The sequence below is a fragment of the Podarcis liolepis genome, assembly GCF_965112155.1.
Source record: "Podarcis liolepis genome assembly, chromosome: 4".
NCBI lineage: Eukaryota > Metazoa > Chordata > Lepidosauria > Squamata > Lacertidae > Podarcis > Podarcis liolepis.
Window position 1 is genome coordinate 13,420,690 of NC_139558.1, and position 19,614 is coordinate 13,440,303.

At 43.9% G+C, this 19,614-nt stretch overlaps 1 protein-coding gene across 2 annotated transcripts in view; it reads right to left on the reverse strand.

Annotated features, from left to right (window-relative positions):
• The window catches only part of GPC6 (glypican 6), a 784,275-nt gene that overhangs the window by 30,610 nt on the left and 734,051 nt on the right, over positions 1–19,614 (reverse strand). The window contains exon 7 of one of the 2 annotated variants that reach the window (XM_083501237.1): positions 15,332–15,361. The exons of the other annotated variant lie outside the window; for it this stretch is intronic. Coding sequence (XP_083357363.1) covers positions 15,332–15,361 — 30 coding nt within the window. The remainder of the gene's footprint in view (positions 1–15,331; positions 15,362–19,614) is intronic. 2 annotated transcript variants of the gene reach the window in all.

A 19,614-nucleotide genomic window follows, 5' to 3' on the forward strand; every position in this document is an offset into this window, starting at 1 on the left:
AATTTCTTCATGAAAAGAGCAGTATGTCCCAAATTTTGTTGTTTCAGTCCTACAATTTCCCGTGGAAATCAAATAACATGGAAATGAATGCTAAACTTGCACTACATTTCATTATTTTTCTGGAAGCGGCTTTTGCATCATGTGGAATCTCAAATGTAATGTGGAAATTAACAGTTTGGAAAACATTGGGGGAAATGGAATAAACTGCAGTGGTAATGCAGCCATACTGGCAAATTCACAAACCCTCCAAGTGTCCCTATTTTCAAGGGACAATCCCGGATTTATAAAAGAGGTCTCGGTTTATGTCCCATTTTTCCTTAAGATGTTTTTTTTATCGGAGAAATGTTGGAAGGTGTGGAGTTATGCAACCCCCAAGCCAAGGAAATAAGCAACTATACAACCTTCAGAAGACATCTGAAGCCAGCCCTGGAAAGGGACATTCTTAAAAAATGCTTAATGTTTTAAAATGCTTTAATATATGTTGGAAGCTGCCCTGAGTAGCTGGGGCAACCAAGTCAGATGGGTGGGGTATAAATAATAACATTATTATTATTATTATTATGGAATAGGACATCCCTATTTTCATAGGGGAAATGTTGGAGGTTAGGCTTTAGCTTTGGTGTATGCAGGCTGAAAGCCTGAAGGAGTCTTAACTGTGGCTAGTTTCAGTGTGGTTTTGGTTATTTTGTTTTCTTACTTTGCTCTTCAGCTGTGTACCGTTTCTGATTATTTCATTTCTGCAAAGGCTATTGGTGGCTTGGTAAATTTTTAAGTGAGAATCCAGTCTCAGATATCTGAGCTGCATAGATGCCAGCCTGTGGCATTATCAAGACAGCTGAGGTCTCAGAGCCCCTGCTTTTTTGTCTGTGAGGCTAGTTCAGAGCAGGCTTATGAAGAGAAAGCAGCTTGGTTCAATGAAAAGGTAGATTGATTTCTTACACTGCATGAGATAGCGATTTACCTGAGGTTACAAATTGACTGCAGCTGCTAAAAATAACGAACCAGCCTCATTTCTTACTTTTGGGGAATACTGATCTGAGGGATAGGAAACCAACAGTAAAAAAAATTAATATTTAGCAGTAATCCTGTTGCTGTGCTTCATTATTTTTGATTAAATTTGTGAGAAAAGGTGTAGGTGATGTTCCCATTTTTATATTTTCCAGATCCTACACTCTCCACCCGCGCACACAGGTAATTATTATGGAACAACTATCGTCTTTGGTGAAAGCTTCATGCGGGGAAGAAGCCAAGAACTTTTCTAAAGGGCAGCATTGCGGTTCTAAAACCAAGTTTAAATGATGTCTAACCTTTTCTCACGCAAACTATTTTGAAACATGTACACTAAGGATCAACAACTGCAGTGCCCCCATGAGGCAATTTTGGGCTCATTGGGATTTTGCCTTGCTTGGAAACTCACTATAGGGGCCTCCAGTTGCCTGCTAAATTGGAGATTCGGATGGGTGATTCTCTCAACTTCAGTTTCTCCTTTTTCCAGTCTTAAATTCAGTGCTCTAGATTTCCACACCAGTCCTCATGAAAATGCATTCCCTCCAACTTTTCTCCAACGTCCTATTCCAGGTATGTCAAACCACAAGTAGCCTGAGATCTTCCATCCCATATCAAAAACTGGCAGTGATCTCCTACACTCTCCCATTGTCATTTTTCAACTTAGACATATTATGTTTGGCTGAGCTTATGATAAAAATAATAACAAATGATAGTCGCTTGCACAAAACCTGAAAAGTTCATCATAAATCAATATGTTTTAAAAAAAAATATATACTTTGAATACTTGTAATGTAAGAAAATAGCATTGAGGACAGGGTCCTACATACGGTAATCAGAACACGATGCACGGATTGTTGTTCACCAAAGCTCATGCCATAATAAATGTGTTAAGTCTTTAAAGTACCCCAGGACTCTTGCTGTTTTTCAAATGAGTCAGGGGCACATGTCATCCACAGCGGTTTCCCCCATAGTTCGAAACAGAAATTGGGTAAACTCAACTGCAGAGTTGACAGCCTTCAAACGTCACCTTAAGAAGTGGATGAAACCTGTAGAAGCCCTTTCCCCTGGATCCAACCCACCCCTTCCTTTCAAGTAAACCTAAACCAGCCCTTTCTCTTTCTGAGGAGGCAGTGTGCAGGGCTGCACACACACACCTCCCCATGTGGGTGGGTTGGCAACAGCCACAAAGGGTCCCCAACTCCCTCATGCATGTTTACTCGAGAGTAAGTCTTGCTGCGCTCGGTGAGAGAGCTTGTTGGTTTACAATGGGGAGGGGAACAAGGCAATCCTCTCCTCAAGAGCTGGATCCTTGGATTCTGGAATGTCCAGCACCATCTCTCTCTCTCTCTCTCTCTCTCTCTCTCTCTCTCTCTCCAAACCAGTCCTTTCTCTCGAGGAGCCCGCGCACAGGGCTTCTCTCTCTCACTCAGTCTCTCCATCTGCGTATGCCTCCGCCCACCTCACGCCCATTTGCGTCTCCTCCTTCAAAGAGAGAGAGATCGACAGAGATCGATGATAAACAATCACATGATCTACAAGTAGATCTTGATTGACATGTTGTACAATGCTGTCCTATTCAATAATACCACTACTAAAAATATTTTATTATTTATACCCAGCCCATCTGACTGGGTTGCCCCAGCCACTCTGGGCAGCTTCCAACATATACAAAAACACAATAAAACATTATAAAACTTCTCTATACAGGGCTGCTTTCAGATGTCTTCTGAAGGTTACATAGTTACTTATCCAGTGGTGTAGCGTGGGTTGTCAGCACCTGGGGCAAGGCAAGTAATTTGCGCCCCCTAACCCGTGGATTTGCGCCCCCTAACCCGTGGATTTGCGCCCCCTAACCCTAACCCCCAGATGTTGCGCCCGGTGCGGCCAGCCCCCCCTGCACCCCCACGCTACGCCACTATACTTATCCCCTTGGATCGGGGGTCACATAACTCCATACCCTTCAATATTTCTCCAATGAAAATAGGGATGTCCTAAGGAAAAGTGGGACATTCTGGGATCAAACCAAAAACTGGGACAGCTTCTGTAAATCTGGGACTATCCCTGGAAAACAGGGACACTGAGAAGGTCTGAAAATGTAACAGCGTTTCAGTGCAAATTTGTTTGGAAAACTACATTGCAAAATTCAGAAAAGCATGATTTTTTAAAAAATAATCTTTATTGGTTTAAAATACAGACATAAAAGATCGTAAGAATTTTGAAGGATGCTAGGGTCTTGCTTCACGTATTGTTTTGGGAAGGGCTCATTAGACAAGTTCACTTTCAAATGTGAACTGAACTGAATATCTTCCCTATCTCTAGTTGTGGCCTTCTCACAAAAACAGTGAGCTCACATGCTAGCACCATAGATATCTTGGTGGCATACGTGTGAAATTCACTTGGTGAAAAAGACACAAAGGCAACTCAGCAATGGGTTTAGGGTATGGTTACCAGATTTTTTTCAATGAATCTGGAGACATTTTGAAGCTGAGTAGCAATAGGGAGTCAGTAGTGGGGATGGTGGGGCAAAAGACCCTGGGCCCAAGCACACAGGCATATTGTATAAAGGTGCAAAGCCCTTCTTTTGCACCCTGTGAAACATAAATGTACAGAGTTTTTTTAAAAAACTGGGCAACGGCCACCCACCCACAACTCCTGAGCCTCCCACGATCAGCCAAAACAAAGGGGGAATGGGGCAGGAGATATGGATGTCCCCGATTTCCCTTTGGCAGTGGCGGCGGCAGTGGCAGTCAGAAGCCCAGAGCCAGCCTGGTAGCGCAGTTGGCTCTGGCTGGCTTTAGGAGCTGCTCGCTGCCGTGGCGCCCGCCATTTTTCCTCGCCAGAAGTCCCCATATGATGTGTTGTGCACATCATGTTGGCTATTTGCAGTTTAGTAGCGCTGCAGAGAGCTTGCTGGGGAGACCATGCATAACAAGGAACTCGAAAATAACTTTAACAAGGTTTTAATAACAAAACAAAAACTCCTTTTACACTAAAGATAACAACAACAAACATGACCCAACCACCAACCCATCGCCCAGGGTAATGAGAGAGCTAGGTGCTGCTCCTTATATATTATACCCAATTGCTGCCACAGCTTGATTAGCACAACTCAGCAGCACCTGCTATGTTTCACAGCTGTAAGACTGGGTCTCATAATTTGCCCTGGCCCTGGCCCTTAAAGGCATACACAACTTGTGAAACAATAATGAACCTTCACATTTTAAAGTGACCATTCAACACATCATATGGGGACTTCCGGCAAGGAAAAATGGCGGGTGCCATGGCAGCGAGCAGCTCCTGAAGCCAGCCAGAGCCAATTGCACTACCACTACCAGCTGAGGCTGCTGCTGCCACATTTCCCGGGGACAGATTTGCAAATCTGGGGACATTCCGGGGACGGAATTTGTTCAGGGACATATTTGCAAATCCGGGGACTGTCCCTGGGAACCGGGGACATCTGGTAACCCTAGTTTTGAAGGCAGGTTGGGGAGCAGGCTGGTGATGGGGGTGCTATGCTACAGAAGTGTTTTGGTGTCACAGCTGCCCGGCCATGTCGCTCTGCTACTTCATGCGCCTTCCCCTTTTGCTCAGAACAGACCTGCTTTCCTGCTCCAAGCCCAATATGAGGTTTACTTCCTTACTGAATGTGAATTCTACGAAATAAAGTTGCCATTATGCAGACACGAGTCTTTTACCTTGCCTGTTCCCTACCCATCCAGCCAACGAGGGGTGGGAAAATTAGCCCAAACTCCTTTCTCCTTCACAAACCACAACCCTGCAATAAACAGAATATTGTAGCTGAAAACAAGTGCTGGTTCCTGAACGGGAATCGTTGGTGATTCCAAATGATGATGTATGAAAGAGAGGCAGGGAGATTTGATTTTCTCAGACTAGGCTGACCCTATAAAACTGAGCGGAGCAGAAAAATTGGTTTTACTAAGCAAACATGACATGGAAGTCATAAAAGGAGCAACGCTTACAATATGAAACATCAGAATGCCTCATTGCTATAAATATATTGTCTAAAGCAGAATGACATTTAAATGACAGCAATAAATGCATTTTCTTCATTATCCTTTATATGCTTGCTTTCCTGCCAATTTTATATATGCCAATGGAATCCCAGGGCCTAGAAATTTCGGTGCCACAACTGCCCTAGGTGAAATGCAATTTACTAGCATAAAATGTGCTGACTCTTTCAGAAAATGTTAAATATCTGGGGTTTTTTTTTTAATTAAAAAAACTTTCAAAAGCGAAGTTTCTGTCCACCAGACAATCTAGCCAAAGCTGAAATCAGTGAGTGAGAAGCACAGCCTAAACTGTCCCATTTTAATCAAGGGAATTTGAAAGGGTGTAGCTCTGGCTGTTTTCTATCCCCTTAAGATACAGATAGTATGTTCCGTCTGCTACAGACTGAAACAGAAAACAGAGGTGGGTTTAAGGGGATGGATGTCAGTTCCAGATCACCGTCATACAAATCTGCTCCAAAAATAGCACAAGGCAAGGACCACTCTTTTGCCTTGTCACTTGACTCTAATTAAAACACCACATCCTTATTCCTTAAGCAAGTGACTTTGCATAAATTGTTGCACAGGAAATACTAACCAGATTTTAATATTATGGATATTTAAGGCTTAAGTCAGACATCATCTATCTTAAATGGGTGGCTTTCACATAGACTGTTGCCAAATACACTGACATAAAACGGCAATCTGCATACAGGAAATATTACCTATCCATCTTTAATGTTTTATTTATAGAGAGGCGCCAGCTTTCACTCAAGTGAGAGCCTTTGCATTTGGCTTTTTGCAGTTTTCAAACAAAAGCTGCTAGCTCTTACTCAAGTGAGAAACTTTGCATTTGACTTTCTGAAGTTTTTGACCAAAGGCACTTAGGAATGCAGTCTTGTCATCAGTTTTGCACAGTCAAATCTACTGATTCAAATAGGCCTTGTACAGGAGTATCTGTGCACCAGATTCAGCCCAGGAGCATTCATGTGTGGTGTGCAAAAATCACAGTTCCCAGTACTTCAGTTAACACCAGAGTTAGTTGAACATCTGGCTGACCCCCAAGGCTCCCCTTTTTGCAATCAGTGCCATAAGCTCCAAGCTGGGACATAGCCGCATGCATATACATTTCTGTACAATGACAAATCATGCTTCTTCATTCTCAGAATCATATGAAAGACATCACAAGTGGGGAAGATGACTCTGATCTGAACCAGGTTGGCTTTCTCTCAGTATACATCAAAAGGGGTCTAGTTCTCAGTGATGGCTGCAAACAGAGAATCAGGGTTCAGGGAAGCAATGCAAACAAGACTCTCCTCCCTGGAACAGAGAGGGGAGTGGTTGTGGGCGGGAGACCGAGCTCCGCCCCTGGTAGGGGGCATTAGCCCCCTCCCCTCCTACCTGGCTGGCGCCCACGCCCACCGGAGGTGGCCAACCAGGTGCCTCTGGGGGGCGTGTGTAGCAGCTTAATGCTGTGGTGCCAGCTCCGCCTCCTCCTCATTCGTCGTCGTCCCTCAGCGAGTCACCCACCCTCCACTCCCATTTAGCTCAGGGTATAGGTTTTTGGCCTTGCTATGGACCTTAGGTTGGTCACCCTGGTTGGCTGGGGGACCTGGTAGGAATTTTTCCATTTGGCATTAGGCCTTTTGGTTTTTCCGCCTACCTCGTAGCAATCGTCACAACTTTTGTGGTATTGGTGGGTAGGTTAGGCATTGGATTCATGTGTTGTGCTGTGTCAAGGGCTAGGTGTGGCCATCACCTATGCTATCTACCGTGGGTTATTCCGTTAAAGGAATCTGGCGGTCGTGTATTCCGTCCGATGCCTGCTTGGCGGGAGGCCATGGCACGACCCTCGGTGACATCAGGGGGTGAGCCTATAGTTGGATGAGCATCAACAGGCTCCACCTACTGTTGAATAAACCCACCACCTATAGTCATCCAATGCCTAAGCCAATACCTTTTCACTGCTGTAATCAATAAAGTTGTGGCCTTTTCTTGCCCATTAACCTTGTATCACGTGTCCTTGCGTATTTATTTCACATAGCGGGGTCGGGCCCTCGATCCACAAGTCTACGGATATCTGAGCATGTATAAAACGTCTCTCCCAGTACTGAGATCCTGCTATCACCTCCTGTAAAACATACGTGTGGGTTTAAGAAGAAGGACAATGAGAAGCCACACCTTTTCACTACTTTCTGCTAGCAATACTGAAGCAGGTGCCACAATGGAAAATACAGTTACAGTGGTACCTCGGGTTACAAACACCTCAGGTTACAGACTCCGCTAACCCGGAAGTAGTACCTCAGGTTAAGAACTTTGCTTCAGGATGAGAACAGAAATCGCACAGCGGCAGCACGGCAGCAGCAGGAGGCCCCATTAGCTAAAGTGGTACCTCAGGTTAAGAACAGTTTCAGGTTAAGAACGGACCTGCGGAACAAATTAAGTTCGTAACCAGAGGTACCACTGCATTTCTCTAGGCAGCTGGAAGCAGCAGACAGTCACTGCCCACATCACCAGGGCTGGGCCATTTCAAAATCAACTGGTTCACCGAATCAATTGCCCAGTAAGCAACCATGGCAGGACCATCTGATCTGGAGGTAATGGTTTCCCATGATGTCACTGCCACAATAGGAATGACAAGAAACTGGCATATTCCAGTTAGGCCCCAGAAGGCCAAGGTCTCATCTCAAGTAAATATCTCCTGGCTACATCTGCTTCTAGGAGGTTTGGTCCAGGCCATAGATCTCTGGGACCACCAAGGCCCGCTTGACTGATCATTATAGGAACTTTGTGCCATTCACAATCCCTGAGTTTGCTCATTGCCCCTTCCCTTCCTGCTTTTTCCTTTTGTGAGTCGTCTTGTTAAACTGTAAGCTTGAGGGCAAAGTCTGTGCTATTTTCATTAATTCAGCCACTCTGAAAGCTTTTCTGGCCAAGCGATGGGGTGCAATGTCTTTGAAGGACTGAATGAATGATTGACAGAGAACACTGCTTTGCTAAGCCCAGGTGAGGACTCAGCTTAGAGAGGACAGACAGGCGGCTGAGTGGCTATACCAGCTTCTGCTCCTCCTCCTCCTCCTGCCACTTGTTCACCCCTTTCTGCCACTAACAGTGCTCTTCTTCCTTGTGTTACATGGCGGTTTTTCCCTTGTGTTACATGGGAAGGAGAGAGGAAAGGATAGGAGTAAGTTTCGTTCCACCCAGGTGCAGTGGGTGAAAGCCTCTGTGATGTGAGGATGTGAGGGGAAGAGACCACCACAAAAACCCACAGCTGGCTTTGCAAGTGGGAAGAGAAAGGTGTGGTGCGAACAAGGCAATAGCATCTCTATTCAATGCTAGACATCTTCAAATGGCTGGGGAAGGACTCTGGACTCAGCTAAAGAAAAGGGTAAAGGGACCCCTGACCATTAGGTCCAGTCGTGGCGGACTCTCGGGTTGCGGTGCTCATCTCGCTTTATTGGCCGAGGGAGCCAGCGTACAGCTTCCGGGTCATGTGGCCAGCATGACTAAGCCGCTTCTGGCGAACCAGAGCAGCACACAGAAACGCCATTTACCTTCCTGCCAGAGTGGTACCTATTTATCTACTTGCACTTTGACGTGCTTTCGAACTACTAGGTTGGCAGGAGCAGGGACTGAGCAACAGGAGCTCACCCCGTCATGGGGATTTGAACCACTGACCTTCTGATCGGCAAGTCTTAGGCTCTGTGGTTTAACCCACAGTGCCACCCGCATCCCTCTCTGGACTCAGCTACACAGCTGCAAGTAAAACGTTTTTGAACGTGTTGTAAAGTGCATTATAAAAGTGTGACAGTAGAGGGCGATGGTGAGCTATGGCAAATTCAATTCGTTTTTTTAAAAAAGCATTTCCACAACATTTCTTTTTATGTGTGTGCAGATTCCACTTCACTCTCTCTGGCCATCTTCATGAGTTCAGTACCATTGCTCACCATTTTGGGCTTGCCTGAAAGTTCACGGAGAGAACAAGTCTCGCGGCAAAAGTAAATAAATCCCTTTAGTTTCAGTATCTGACTTTTTTCTCTAAGCGCTAGTAACATCCCTAGAAGTCCATAAAGTGTCAAACGTCCATTACGAGCCAAAGAGAAATGTATTAGGGGCTATATGTTTGGCTTGGGAAATCACTTTTCATTTGCTGTAAACCAACTTCCTGTTATGACTTTGTCTGTCAAAGGCAAAATCTTCCGCAGCGCATTTCTGTTATGACTACTCAAGCAGTGCATCTGTTAAAACCAAAAAGCTGAAAATGGTTTGGGAGAACTAGTATCAAGAGGATAGATGAACCGGGGTTTTCCATTTGCAGCTCTGGCCTTCTTTGTCTTGTGATAAATTCAGACTGCAGCAAAGAGATTTAATTTCACTTATCATATTCACCCCGGTTCTCAAGTGACTTCTTCCTGGAATGATTTTGACACGCACTACATCAGCGTTGTCAAATGAGATTTACATTCCCAACCGAGTGTGAGTCGCCAGTGTCATTCCCTGCTTTCCCTGTCGGAGGGAAGTCGCTGCCTCCAATTTTGCTGATCTAGAATGAGGTTAAATAAAAGTAGAATTCTGAAACATTTGCTATGCTCATACTAAATCAATAATAAGAAATGTGAAGCCGATTCAGACATTAAGAAAAAGAGGTGGTACAGTCCTCTCCAGGGAGGACTTCAGAATGAAGATGGAGTATTGTATGCCCGAAAATTTACTGAATGAAGAGTACCTTAGGGGAGAGCCTTTTCCCTTGTTACCATTTTACAGAAAAGGTCAATTGTCACCATAGCTTTTGTTTTCAAAGGCTCAAGTTTCCTCAGTGTTGGGCAGTCTATTCAGTTGTTTCATGTATTCATTCTTTATAATTACTATTACTGAACTGAAAACCTACCAGAACCGAAGAGAACTAAACTGGGAGTAACAGGTTCCTCTACGGAAGAGATTTAGAGAGGAGTTATTTTACGACCAGCAATTTTTTTCTTTAACCAAAGAAGAAGGCTGCGAGGAAACCTAGCTCCAGAGATTCATGGTTGTTATTGCAGTAGAATATTGCTAAAAATCGCCAGCTGAACGACCAGTTTCTTTTGGACAGCGGTTCTTATGAAACATCAGAATTTAAGTAGCGTTGTGGTGAAGTAGTTCAGCGCCTTCATATGCTAAACAGCAGCAAAGCATCAGAATTAGCATAATGTGAACGTAGTTGGCTGCTTTTTGGAATAATATTGCAGTTTTAAAAGGTGTGCGTGCATGCATGTCTCTGCAGGATTTCGAAAGCCATTGTTATCTAACTCCTTGTCAACTGAATCTAGTAATAAGCTATGAGTGGGAGAAAAAAACAATCCAGCATCTAATCTAATATTGCTGGGACATCCTTCTCCATTGATATCAAACGGGTAAACTTTCTCTTGCAGGATTCAGCTCGACTTTTAACAGTGCTGTCTGCAGTTGTCAGAATCTTGGGAAATAAGGGTAATGTTCAGCCTTCATCTGGGAGACGTTCTCTTATGGAGGAACTGAGCATCACATGAACCTCTGTGATTGTTTATTTCAGACACTGGACCTGGTGCCCCCAAATCTACAATTTGAGATAGTTATCAGGCACAAAGGGAAATGGGTTTCCGAACCCCTTGCCCTCATGCTTCAAACCAGGTGTTGTTGTTTTTAACCTGCTGAGGCCATTTGTAGACCACTGGTGATTTCAAGACTGGTTTACTGTAATGAACTCTCCATGGGGCTTCCTTGTCAGTTTGCATTTCTTTGTACAGAAAGTATTGATCTGATGTGTAGAGATCTTTCACTTGGGCAAAAAAAAAAATGAGAGGCACAAATACAAGATGGGTGACACCTGGCTTGAGAGCAGTACATGTGAAAAGGATCTAGGAGTCTTGGTTGACCACAAACTTGACATGAGCCAACAGTGTGACGCGGCAGCTAAAAAAGCCAATGCAATTCTGGGCTGCATCAATAGGAGTATAGCATCTAGATCAAGGGAAGTAATAGTGCCACTGTATTCTGCTCTGGTCAGACCTCACCTGGAGTACTGTGTCCAGTTCTGGGCACCACAATTCAAGAAGGACACTGACAAACTGGAACGTGTCCAGAGGAGGGCAACCAAAATGGTCAAAGGCCTGGAAACGATGCCACGAGGAACGGCTAAGGGAGCTGGGCATGTTTAGCCTGGAGAAGAGGAGGTTAAGGGATGATATGATAGCCATGTTCAAATATATAAAAGGATGTCACATAGAGGAGGGAGAAAGGTTGTTTTCTGCTGCTCCAGAGAAGCGGACACGGAGCAATGGATCCAAACTACAAGAAAGAAGATTCCACCTAATCATTAGGAAGAACTTCCTGACAGTAAGAGCTGTTCGACAGTGGAATTTGCTGCCAAGGAGTGTGGTGGAGTCTCTTTTGGAGGTCTTTAAGCAGAGGCTTGACAACCATATGTCAGGAGTGCTCTGATGGTGTTTCCTGCTTGGCAGGGGGTTGGACTCGATGGCCCTTGTGGTCTCTTCCAACTCTATGATTCTATGATTCTATTCTAATTAATTCAAGAGGGTTCTGAAAGCTTCTGGAAGTTTCTCTGTGCGAAAGAAACAAGCAGATGGTTCATGGTGTTTGGGTTATTCCTTCAGAGAAGCTGAGTACAGCTGGTTTAAATGGTTCTCTTACCTCTTTCTGTCAAGGTCATGCTGACTATAATAATAGGCCAGAAGGAGCCTGGGTTTCACTCACTTTCACTTTCTTTCTCCTTTCCTTCTGGTGTGGTGTTCTGTATGCTTAGTGCTAAGTTTTAGACTTATTATAAGTTATTGCAAGTTTAAGGAACGACTGTTTGCAACTGGATTTCTTATGGACAGTGCCAATCTTGAATGTATTGGATTTGTGATCATTACGCTCATTTTGCCTTCAGTAGCAGTAAAGCTCTGCTGGATGAAATATTAATTGCATCTGGTCCACTGTTTGGGAATCCTGCAATGTGTTTAAGTTTTTACTCTGCTAACGATACATTGGAATCTACTCTGGATCAATATTGAGTAGAATTCCAATGACATTCCTTTGGCCTTGGTCCAGAAACTGCAGTTAGTGCATAATGCTGCAGTGTGATTTCTGACAAGAGAGTGGCAGCTGTGGCAGAGAGTGTGGGGCGAGGAGAACTGCAGTGCTGGCTCACCACTTCCTACCTCCCAGTCAGGGCTGTCTTAAGCATATCCGGCACCGTGGTGCAATGATCCCTCCGGCGTCCCATGTCCCATTTCCCAGAGTTGTCAACCTTTTCCCAAGCCTCTGCGGGGATTGCTCTTCTCCTGCGGGGGCTTGGGAAGGAAGTTGAATGCCTGCCAGCCACATGGTTGACGGGGCACAGCTGGCAGGCATGCAGGAGGGAAAGGGGAGGCTGCCGGCAAAGCCATGTAGCTCCCCTACTCGCTGGGGTGCCCCTGAGAGGCCAGCGTTCTGGCGCAATGCACCAATAAACCCAGTGGGAAAGACGGCTCTGCTCCCAGTCAAAGTAGCCTTCTGACAAAAGTAGATGGTTGCTGGAATTGTAGTAGGCCAATCTTGTTCTTCTGTTTGGGAGGCCAGGATTGAAACCCCACATTTGCTCACGGCTCATTTGAATGGGCAAACCGTGTTCTATCAACATCAGTTTTTCTCTGGAATAGCACAGTGAGATGTTGCAGGAAAGAACATGATTAAGATTAGGGATCACTCTTCACATTCAAGAAGATGTGCTACACCTCTGATTAAGGATGACCACAGGTGCTCCCTTTTATGAAGAACATTTCTAAAGGAGTTCAACTACATCACTGTCTCTTACAGAGAGGACAGACAGACAGGCGGAGGTTGCTAAATGGAAACTGTATGCTTTGACTGGGATCAGATCCTCTGTTGTGATCTCATCCACGATATGTTCCATTTTATGCATGAGGAAATGGCACCTGCAGCAGCTTAGCAACCCAGCAGTGTGAAAATATTGGCACGTTTACATCATTGGCTTCTTTTCAACCTGTTATTTTCTGACTTGGAGGTGTGACTGAGACCATGCAAGGTCTTGCCCCTTTAACATATTCTGTTGTCACATCTAAGTATTCCGTATTCACATCTACATATACCCATGAAGAAGAATTGCGGAAAAGGCTGTATCCGTCCCGTGGTGTTAAAGATACTAGACGTCATTTGCATTCATTAAATATGAATTTATTCTACTTTATATTCTGTGAATGCTTGAGAGACAAATTGTATATTTAGAGTATTAATATACTTCCTGACTCAGACATACTGTATGTCTGCAGGTTTAAGCAGCGATGCTAGAGAAAAATCCTCTTTTTTTTTTTTTTTTTTTGCTACATTGCAACACACCAGCTAACTGTAAATGAAATCTGGCTGGAGGATTATGGTGACTGCAGACTGATTAAATGTATTCTATTGAGACAAGTGTGCTGATGTGCCCCAGGCAGCTGACTCAAATTCATCCCTCCTTCAAACACAATGCACTTCCTCCTGGCTTGGTGATGCAACAGATAGAGAAATGGCCAGCTTAAGTGGATGACATTAAGGAATTCCTCTGTCATAGCTCTTCCCTGACCCACCAAGCAACTGTAAGAAGTTCTGGAGTCTGACATCAACTAAACCAGTTTTTGAAATTAATAATAATAATAATAATAATAATAATAATAATTATAATTATAATTTATTATTTATACCCCGCCCATCTGGCTGGGCTTCCCCAGCCACTCTGGGTGGCTTCCAAAAGAATATTAAAATACTATAATACATCAAACATTAAAAGCTTCCCGAAACAGGGCTGCCTTCAGATGTCTTCTAAAAGCCTGGTAGTTGTTGTTCTCTTTGACATCTGGTGGGAGGGCGTTCCACTACCGAGAAGGCCCTCTGCCTGGTTCCCTGTAACTTGGCTTCTCACAATGAGGGAACTGCCAGAAGGCCCTCGGTGCTGGACCTCAGTGTCCGGGTAGAACGATGGGGGTGGAGACGCTCCTTAAGCACCGCCATAGTTCCCCCTTGGATTTTCCTGTTATGAAAGTTGCTTGACTGCATAAGCCTAACCAGAGGATATACTATGTTTTCCTGGGTGGCGCCCAGACTATGAGATGGATAGATTCTATTCCACAACCCTTGGTAAAACAGGAAAAGCAGTAGTCAGGAAAAGGTAGCGCAGGAGCTGTGAAATCACTTTTCAGAAGTACATGACACATAAATAAATGTATGAATATCTTGCTCTGGCATTCGCTGATTGAGTCCTTATGGAAAGTAAGAAATTGCCTGTATTTCAGACTTCATTCTTACCATGACCTATCCCCCCCCCCCGTCCAGCTCAGAAATAAACACTGGTTATACGAACAGAGAAACGATTGCTTCAAACAATAAATTAAATGAGCTTGTGCACTAGGTATGCAAGTCAAAGGTACAAATCCCATTGTGAAATAAGTACTGTGTTGATTCCATTGCTATAGTTTTTTTATGATGCATTAAAAATAACATAAGATATATTTCTATTATTTCCCTCCCTTTTTACAATAAATTAAACGTAGCTTGTAGGAGGGCATGTACCTTTGAAGTTTACTGAATCTTGTATTTCTCCAATTGAACTATCTACCCACTATCCTAAAATATGAAATTTTACTCTGGGGCCTTGCTGAAACTAAGTTTTACTTCATGCAGTCCTTTCCAGATCATTTAAAGAGTAGAGTCTGCAACAATTAGAATGGATTGAAGCAAATGCAGATTCATGCAGAGGATGGAGACACCTGAGGGCCAAACGAGATGAGCAATTACACAAACGGCTTTGGAAAAGGAAATTCCATACAGGGAGATTTGCAACCACTGCGGTGGCCAAAGGGTTAAAGCCCCCCTATTCCCCACACCAGAGTCCCGATCAGATTCAGAGGCTCCTTGCCCACAATTTATTTTTTAAAAGCCATTAACACAATTGTTTGGATGGCATTGCATTTAGGTGGGTGCTCAAGAGGAGTAATAACGCAGTCTAAAAGGAAATCTGTACAGCTGTATGGCTGGTGTGTCATTTGAATTTTAAGGCAGAAGAAAAAAACAACACATTATTTCAGTCATTAGAAGTTTGGGAAACACGGACTTAGATGAAAACCACTCTGGGAAATGAGGGGTGATGAAAAGAACCCGAATCACCCGTTCCAAACACTGAGATTTCTGAAAACTGGAAATGAACTCATTTTGCAGGAAAGCCAAGGGAACGTGACACAGATGATACTAGATGGAGTTTGCACAGCAAAATCAGAAACAGGCGAATGGATATGAAAGTCAAGAATAAGAATACCAGAGCTTACACCATGTTGCATTGTCCTCCAGATAGTCCTCTGGGAAGCAAAAGAGAGAGAAAAGAAAAGAAAATAATTCAAGACAAAGTGTTAGGTTATAGAGAGAAGACAGCTGCAAAGAAGATAGTGTATCAGTATTGGCAAACCACTGTGAATGGGACTTATTTAATTATGGCTGACAATATACACATATCCAATTAGCCCCAAACCACCTCTGTATCACATTTAGCTTTTATTTTGTTCTATTTTTAATTGAGTGCATGTTTCAACTTTTCTATAGGGCTAATGCTAAAAACTTCAGAATACAAACTCTCAGGAATGTAATAACAGAATTCATAATTTCTCTCTCCTGCCATTAATCTCTGTGTCCCACCACTCACCCATCCCTGGTTCCTATCAAAGTTATCAAAGTCTCTTCTGCTAAACAGAAAGGGGCACATTTCCACAATAATAATATCAGACACTTCCTGCTTAAGACCTTAATGGAAGTAAAATCGGGGCAGTGAATTAATGTATAAGGAGATGTATGCACTTTTAGAAACTCAGACTGCAGTGAAGATACATCAGGGTTTCTGAACTTTTGTGCACCATAAACACAGGTGACCATTTTGCACTCTCTCTTCTCTTTAAAAGGTGACATTCTGACAAAGACTGATGCTTTGATGATGGCAGGGGTGTCTCTCACTTCATTTTAACCACTCTATGCTGCCTGGTATTGGAGTGTGTTATGATAAATCAATATAAAACAATTTGGCCGTATATTATCAGGGAGGCCTCAAAGGCAGTTTTCTTCCAAAGCCCTTGTGTTTATTTTGGTCCTATTCTGGCTTAGTTGCAATCAATTGTTTTGTTGCTTTGTTCTGCTTCAGGTAACGCTCTGTCTGTCTCTTTCTTTCTCACCAGTTGGAACCAGTTCAGATTGTCCTGTGCTGCTACTCAAAGGTGAAATCACAATCATTAGTGTGACATTTATATTCCATCTTTCTTTCACAATGAAGGGCAAGGTGGCAGACTTAGAATTCTCAAGTGGTCTCCCATACATTTATGGACCAGATTGGGACTTGCTTAGATTCAGCTTTTTGGATTATGCTGCGCCCTGGGACCAACTGCATTGAATGTCTAAATATTAATCTGGGAGATTCAGGGTTTGGTCTATTCACTGTGATTTGTGAAGGGTTTGGAAGTGGGCACTACTGGGACTTTGACGTTTGAGCTTCTTGATTCTTGAAGTCTCGAAAGCACAGAGGACATTCTTTGGGGATTCTAGAAGATTGCTCATTTGATCACGACAGCTAAATGAAACCTGAAGTGAAGTTGCTGAGTGAGGTGCCTTACAAATTTGGAGGGAGGTATCATTCGTACCTAGATGACCCCTAACCCCATTTCACTTTGTCATCAAAGTCAGGTGAGGCTATGGAGGTACTGAATTACTATCTGGACTTGATGAGGACCAATAATTTGAAGCTGACTCTTGAGGAGACAAGCACTGTGGGGTGATAGTTTCCTGGTCTGGAAAGTAGTTGTGTTAACTTTTCTGGATGGGGTTGCACTCCTGCAAAGGAGCAGATAAATAGCTTGATCCATCATTGTCACTGAAACCCCAAGTGGCTCACAGCACCTTTGACCAGCTTTGCTTCATTGGTCAGTGGTGACCTTTCCTGGATAAGGATAGCCTGGCTATAGTAAACCATTCTCTGGTAATCTCCAAGTTGAATTATTATAACGTGCGATATGTGGGGCTGCCACAGAAAAACGGTTTGAAATCTTCAACCTGTACAGAATCCCAGATGGTTTTTCTTCATGGAGCCAAAGCACATCCATTCTGAGGGAACCATACTTGCTTCCTGTTCAATGTCAAGGGGCTGGTTTTGGCCTTAAAGAGCTTGCGCCCCAAATACCGTATTTTTCGCTCTATAGGACGCACCGGACCATAGGAGGGGGAGAACAGGGAAAAAATATCCCCCTCTCTGCTCAGCGCCCCTTCAGCGAAGCGGCAGGCGAAACGGAGCCCCTTCCATTTCTCCTTCCGCTTCGCGGAAGGGGCGCTGCGCAGAGAGGGAAAACTGTGCCGCGCCTCTCCAGCAAAGCGAAGCCTGGAGAGCAAGAGGGATCGGTGTGCACCAACCCCTCCCACTCTCCAGGCTTCAGGCAGCTATCCGCAAGCCTTCTGAGCGCAGCGAGAACTCCCACTGCACTCTGAAGGCTTACGGATAGATGCATGAAACCCCCGGAGCGCAGCGGCAGTTCGCAGTGGCAGAACAGGTCCGGGAGCGGCGGCAAGGTTGTGTGCAACCTTGCCTCCGCTCCTGGAGCTTGCGGGACTGGGGCGGGGGAAGCTCGAGACCCCAGCCCCCAGAACAGCCCCTTCTCCTGCCTGGGGAAAAGGCCGCAAGAGCCGCACGAAGCTTGGGGGCTTTTCCTGCCTGCCTCCCCCCTGCATTCGCTCCACAGGACGCACAGACTTTTCCCCTTAGTTTTTAAGAGGGGAAAAGTGCGTCCTATGGAGTGAAAAATACGGTATCTGAAGGAGCACCTCCTCCCCATATCAAGCTGGCCATGCATTAAGATAACCAGAGGAGGCACTTTCCCATGTTCCAGCTATTGGAGAAGTGTGCAAAAAAGAGCGCTTTCTGTGTGGTAGCATCCCAGCTTTGGAATGCCCTCCTGAGAATGGCAATCCTGGCGCCGACAATCTTTTGGCTCCTTTTTATTTGCCTAATTTTAAATTATTATATTTTCAGCTGGTTGACTGGTTTTATTCCTCTCACTTTTATTATATTGATGTTCAACATTGGCTTATTATTATTATTATTATTATTATTGTAGATATTAAATGTCTACTGCTCCGAAATCCATTTTGGGATGAAGGCTCAGTTTACAAGTCCTATAAATATATAACTAAAATAAATAAATAAAGATGAATAGCGACACATGGCTTTCCCATTCATAAGCTACCCAGGGAGGGGGGGGGGGAAGAAATAACCATTAGCTGTAGCATATGGCTAAGCGGGGAGCTTGGTTATTTGCCTGCTGTTTCTGCAGAAATGCAGAAAAGAATCTGGCAGAGTCACACAAAGCTAAATTTGTCGCTGCAAGTTAATGGGAATGCATAGAGCAGATTGCCTTATTTATGCTGAGATTTGCTTGCCTTTCAGAAACCTAGGACCAGCCGCCCAATATAGCTCCTGCAAATCCTTAGGAAAGACAGACATGAGTTGTTCTAAAATGATCCTGGAGTCAAGCTGCTGGTAAGTAGCACAGCTTCAAGCCGTCACTTATCCCCCATTTTGTCAGCCTGTCTTATGAATTTACAGTGGTTAAGCTGACTCCTGCCTGGTAAAATACACAAAGAAGATATTGCACTTGGTCTATACAATAGTGTTTTTCACATTTAAAAATACCTATTCCTATTGTAGAATGAAGAATAAACCCATCTTTAAAGGGTTTTCTTTTCTTTTTTTAAAGAAAATGTCCCCGGTGGGGACATGGCAAATCATTTTACAGCTTATTTATGGTTGTAAATGAAAGGGGATGAATAGAAGAAATTCGCTGCATAAAATAAATACTACTGTACTGTGCTAGTTGCATTTTCTGCCCTTGATTAAGACTCCAGGAAGTTTTATTTAAAAAACAAAGGGTTAGATCCATGTTTAGTCTGGTTATGAGTAGAACTATTAAAGTCATTGGGACTAATTAACGCTACAATCAGTGAGTCTCCTCTAAGTCTATGTGTGGATCCAACTCAATGGCCCCAATGCTGCCCCAACGAGTTGGGGAATTGGTGGCTCTCCAGATGTTTTCGGATGCAGATTCTTACCAGCCCAGCCCCATCCATTGGGGTGATTGAAGTCCCATTAGGGTTGATAGTTGTAGTACAACATCATTTTGCCATGGGTTCCCTATTCTTAATGTATTGAGTACTGATGTGGAAGCATCCATAGGCACCTGAAGTCAGTTCCATGGGGTGAAATTAGCACTACGGTATGATTAGAACTGCACATTCAGATGCACATCTGTGTCCGTATTGGCTAAGTGTGGATAAGCACAATTTTTCTAGATTTATCAAATTGAAAAGTCAGACCCTGTGGACCTGGCAGCTTATTCTTCTACCCATTTTCTGCCAAGTTGATTGGAAAGATTAGACTTCTGTATTAGAGCTGCCAGATGTTCATTATTTCACCAGTAAAGACACATTCCGGAAGGTTATATACCATATATATTTGGGTTTGAAAGCCTGGGATTTCAGATGTATTCAACAGTATTATATTCATAACCACTATCTTCATTATTTT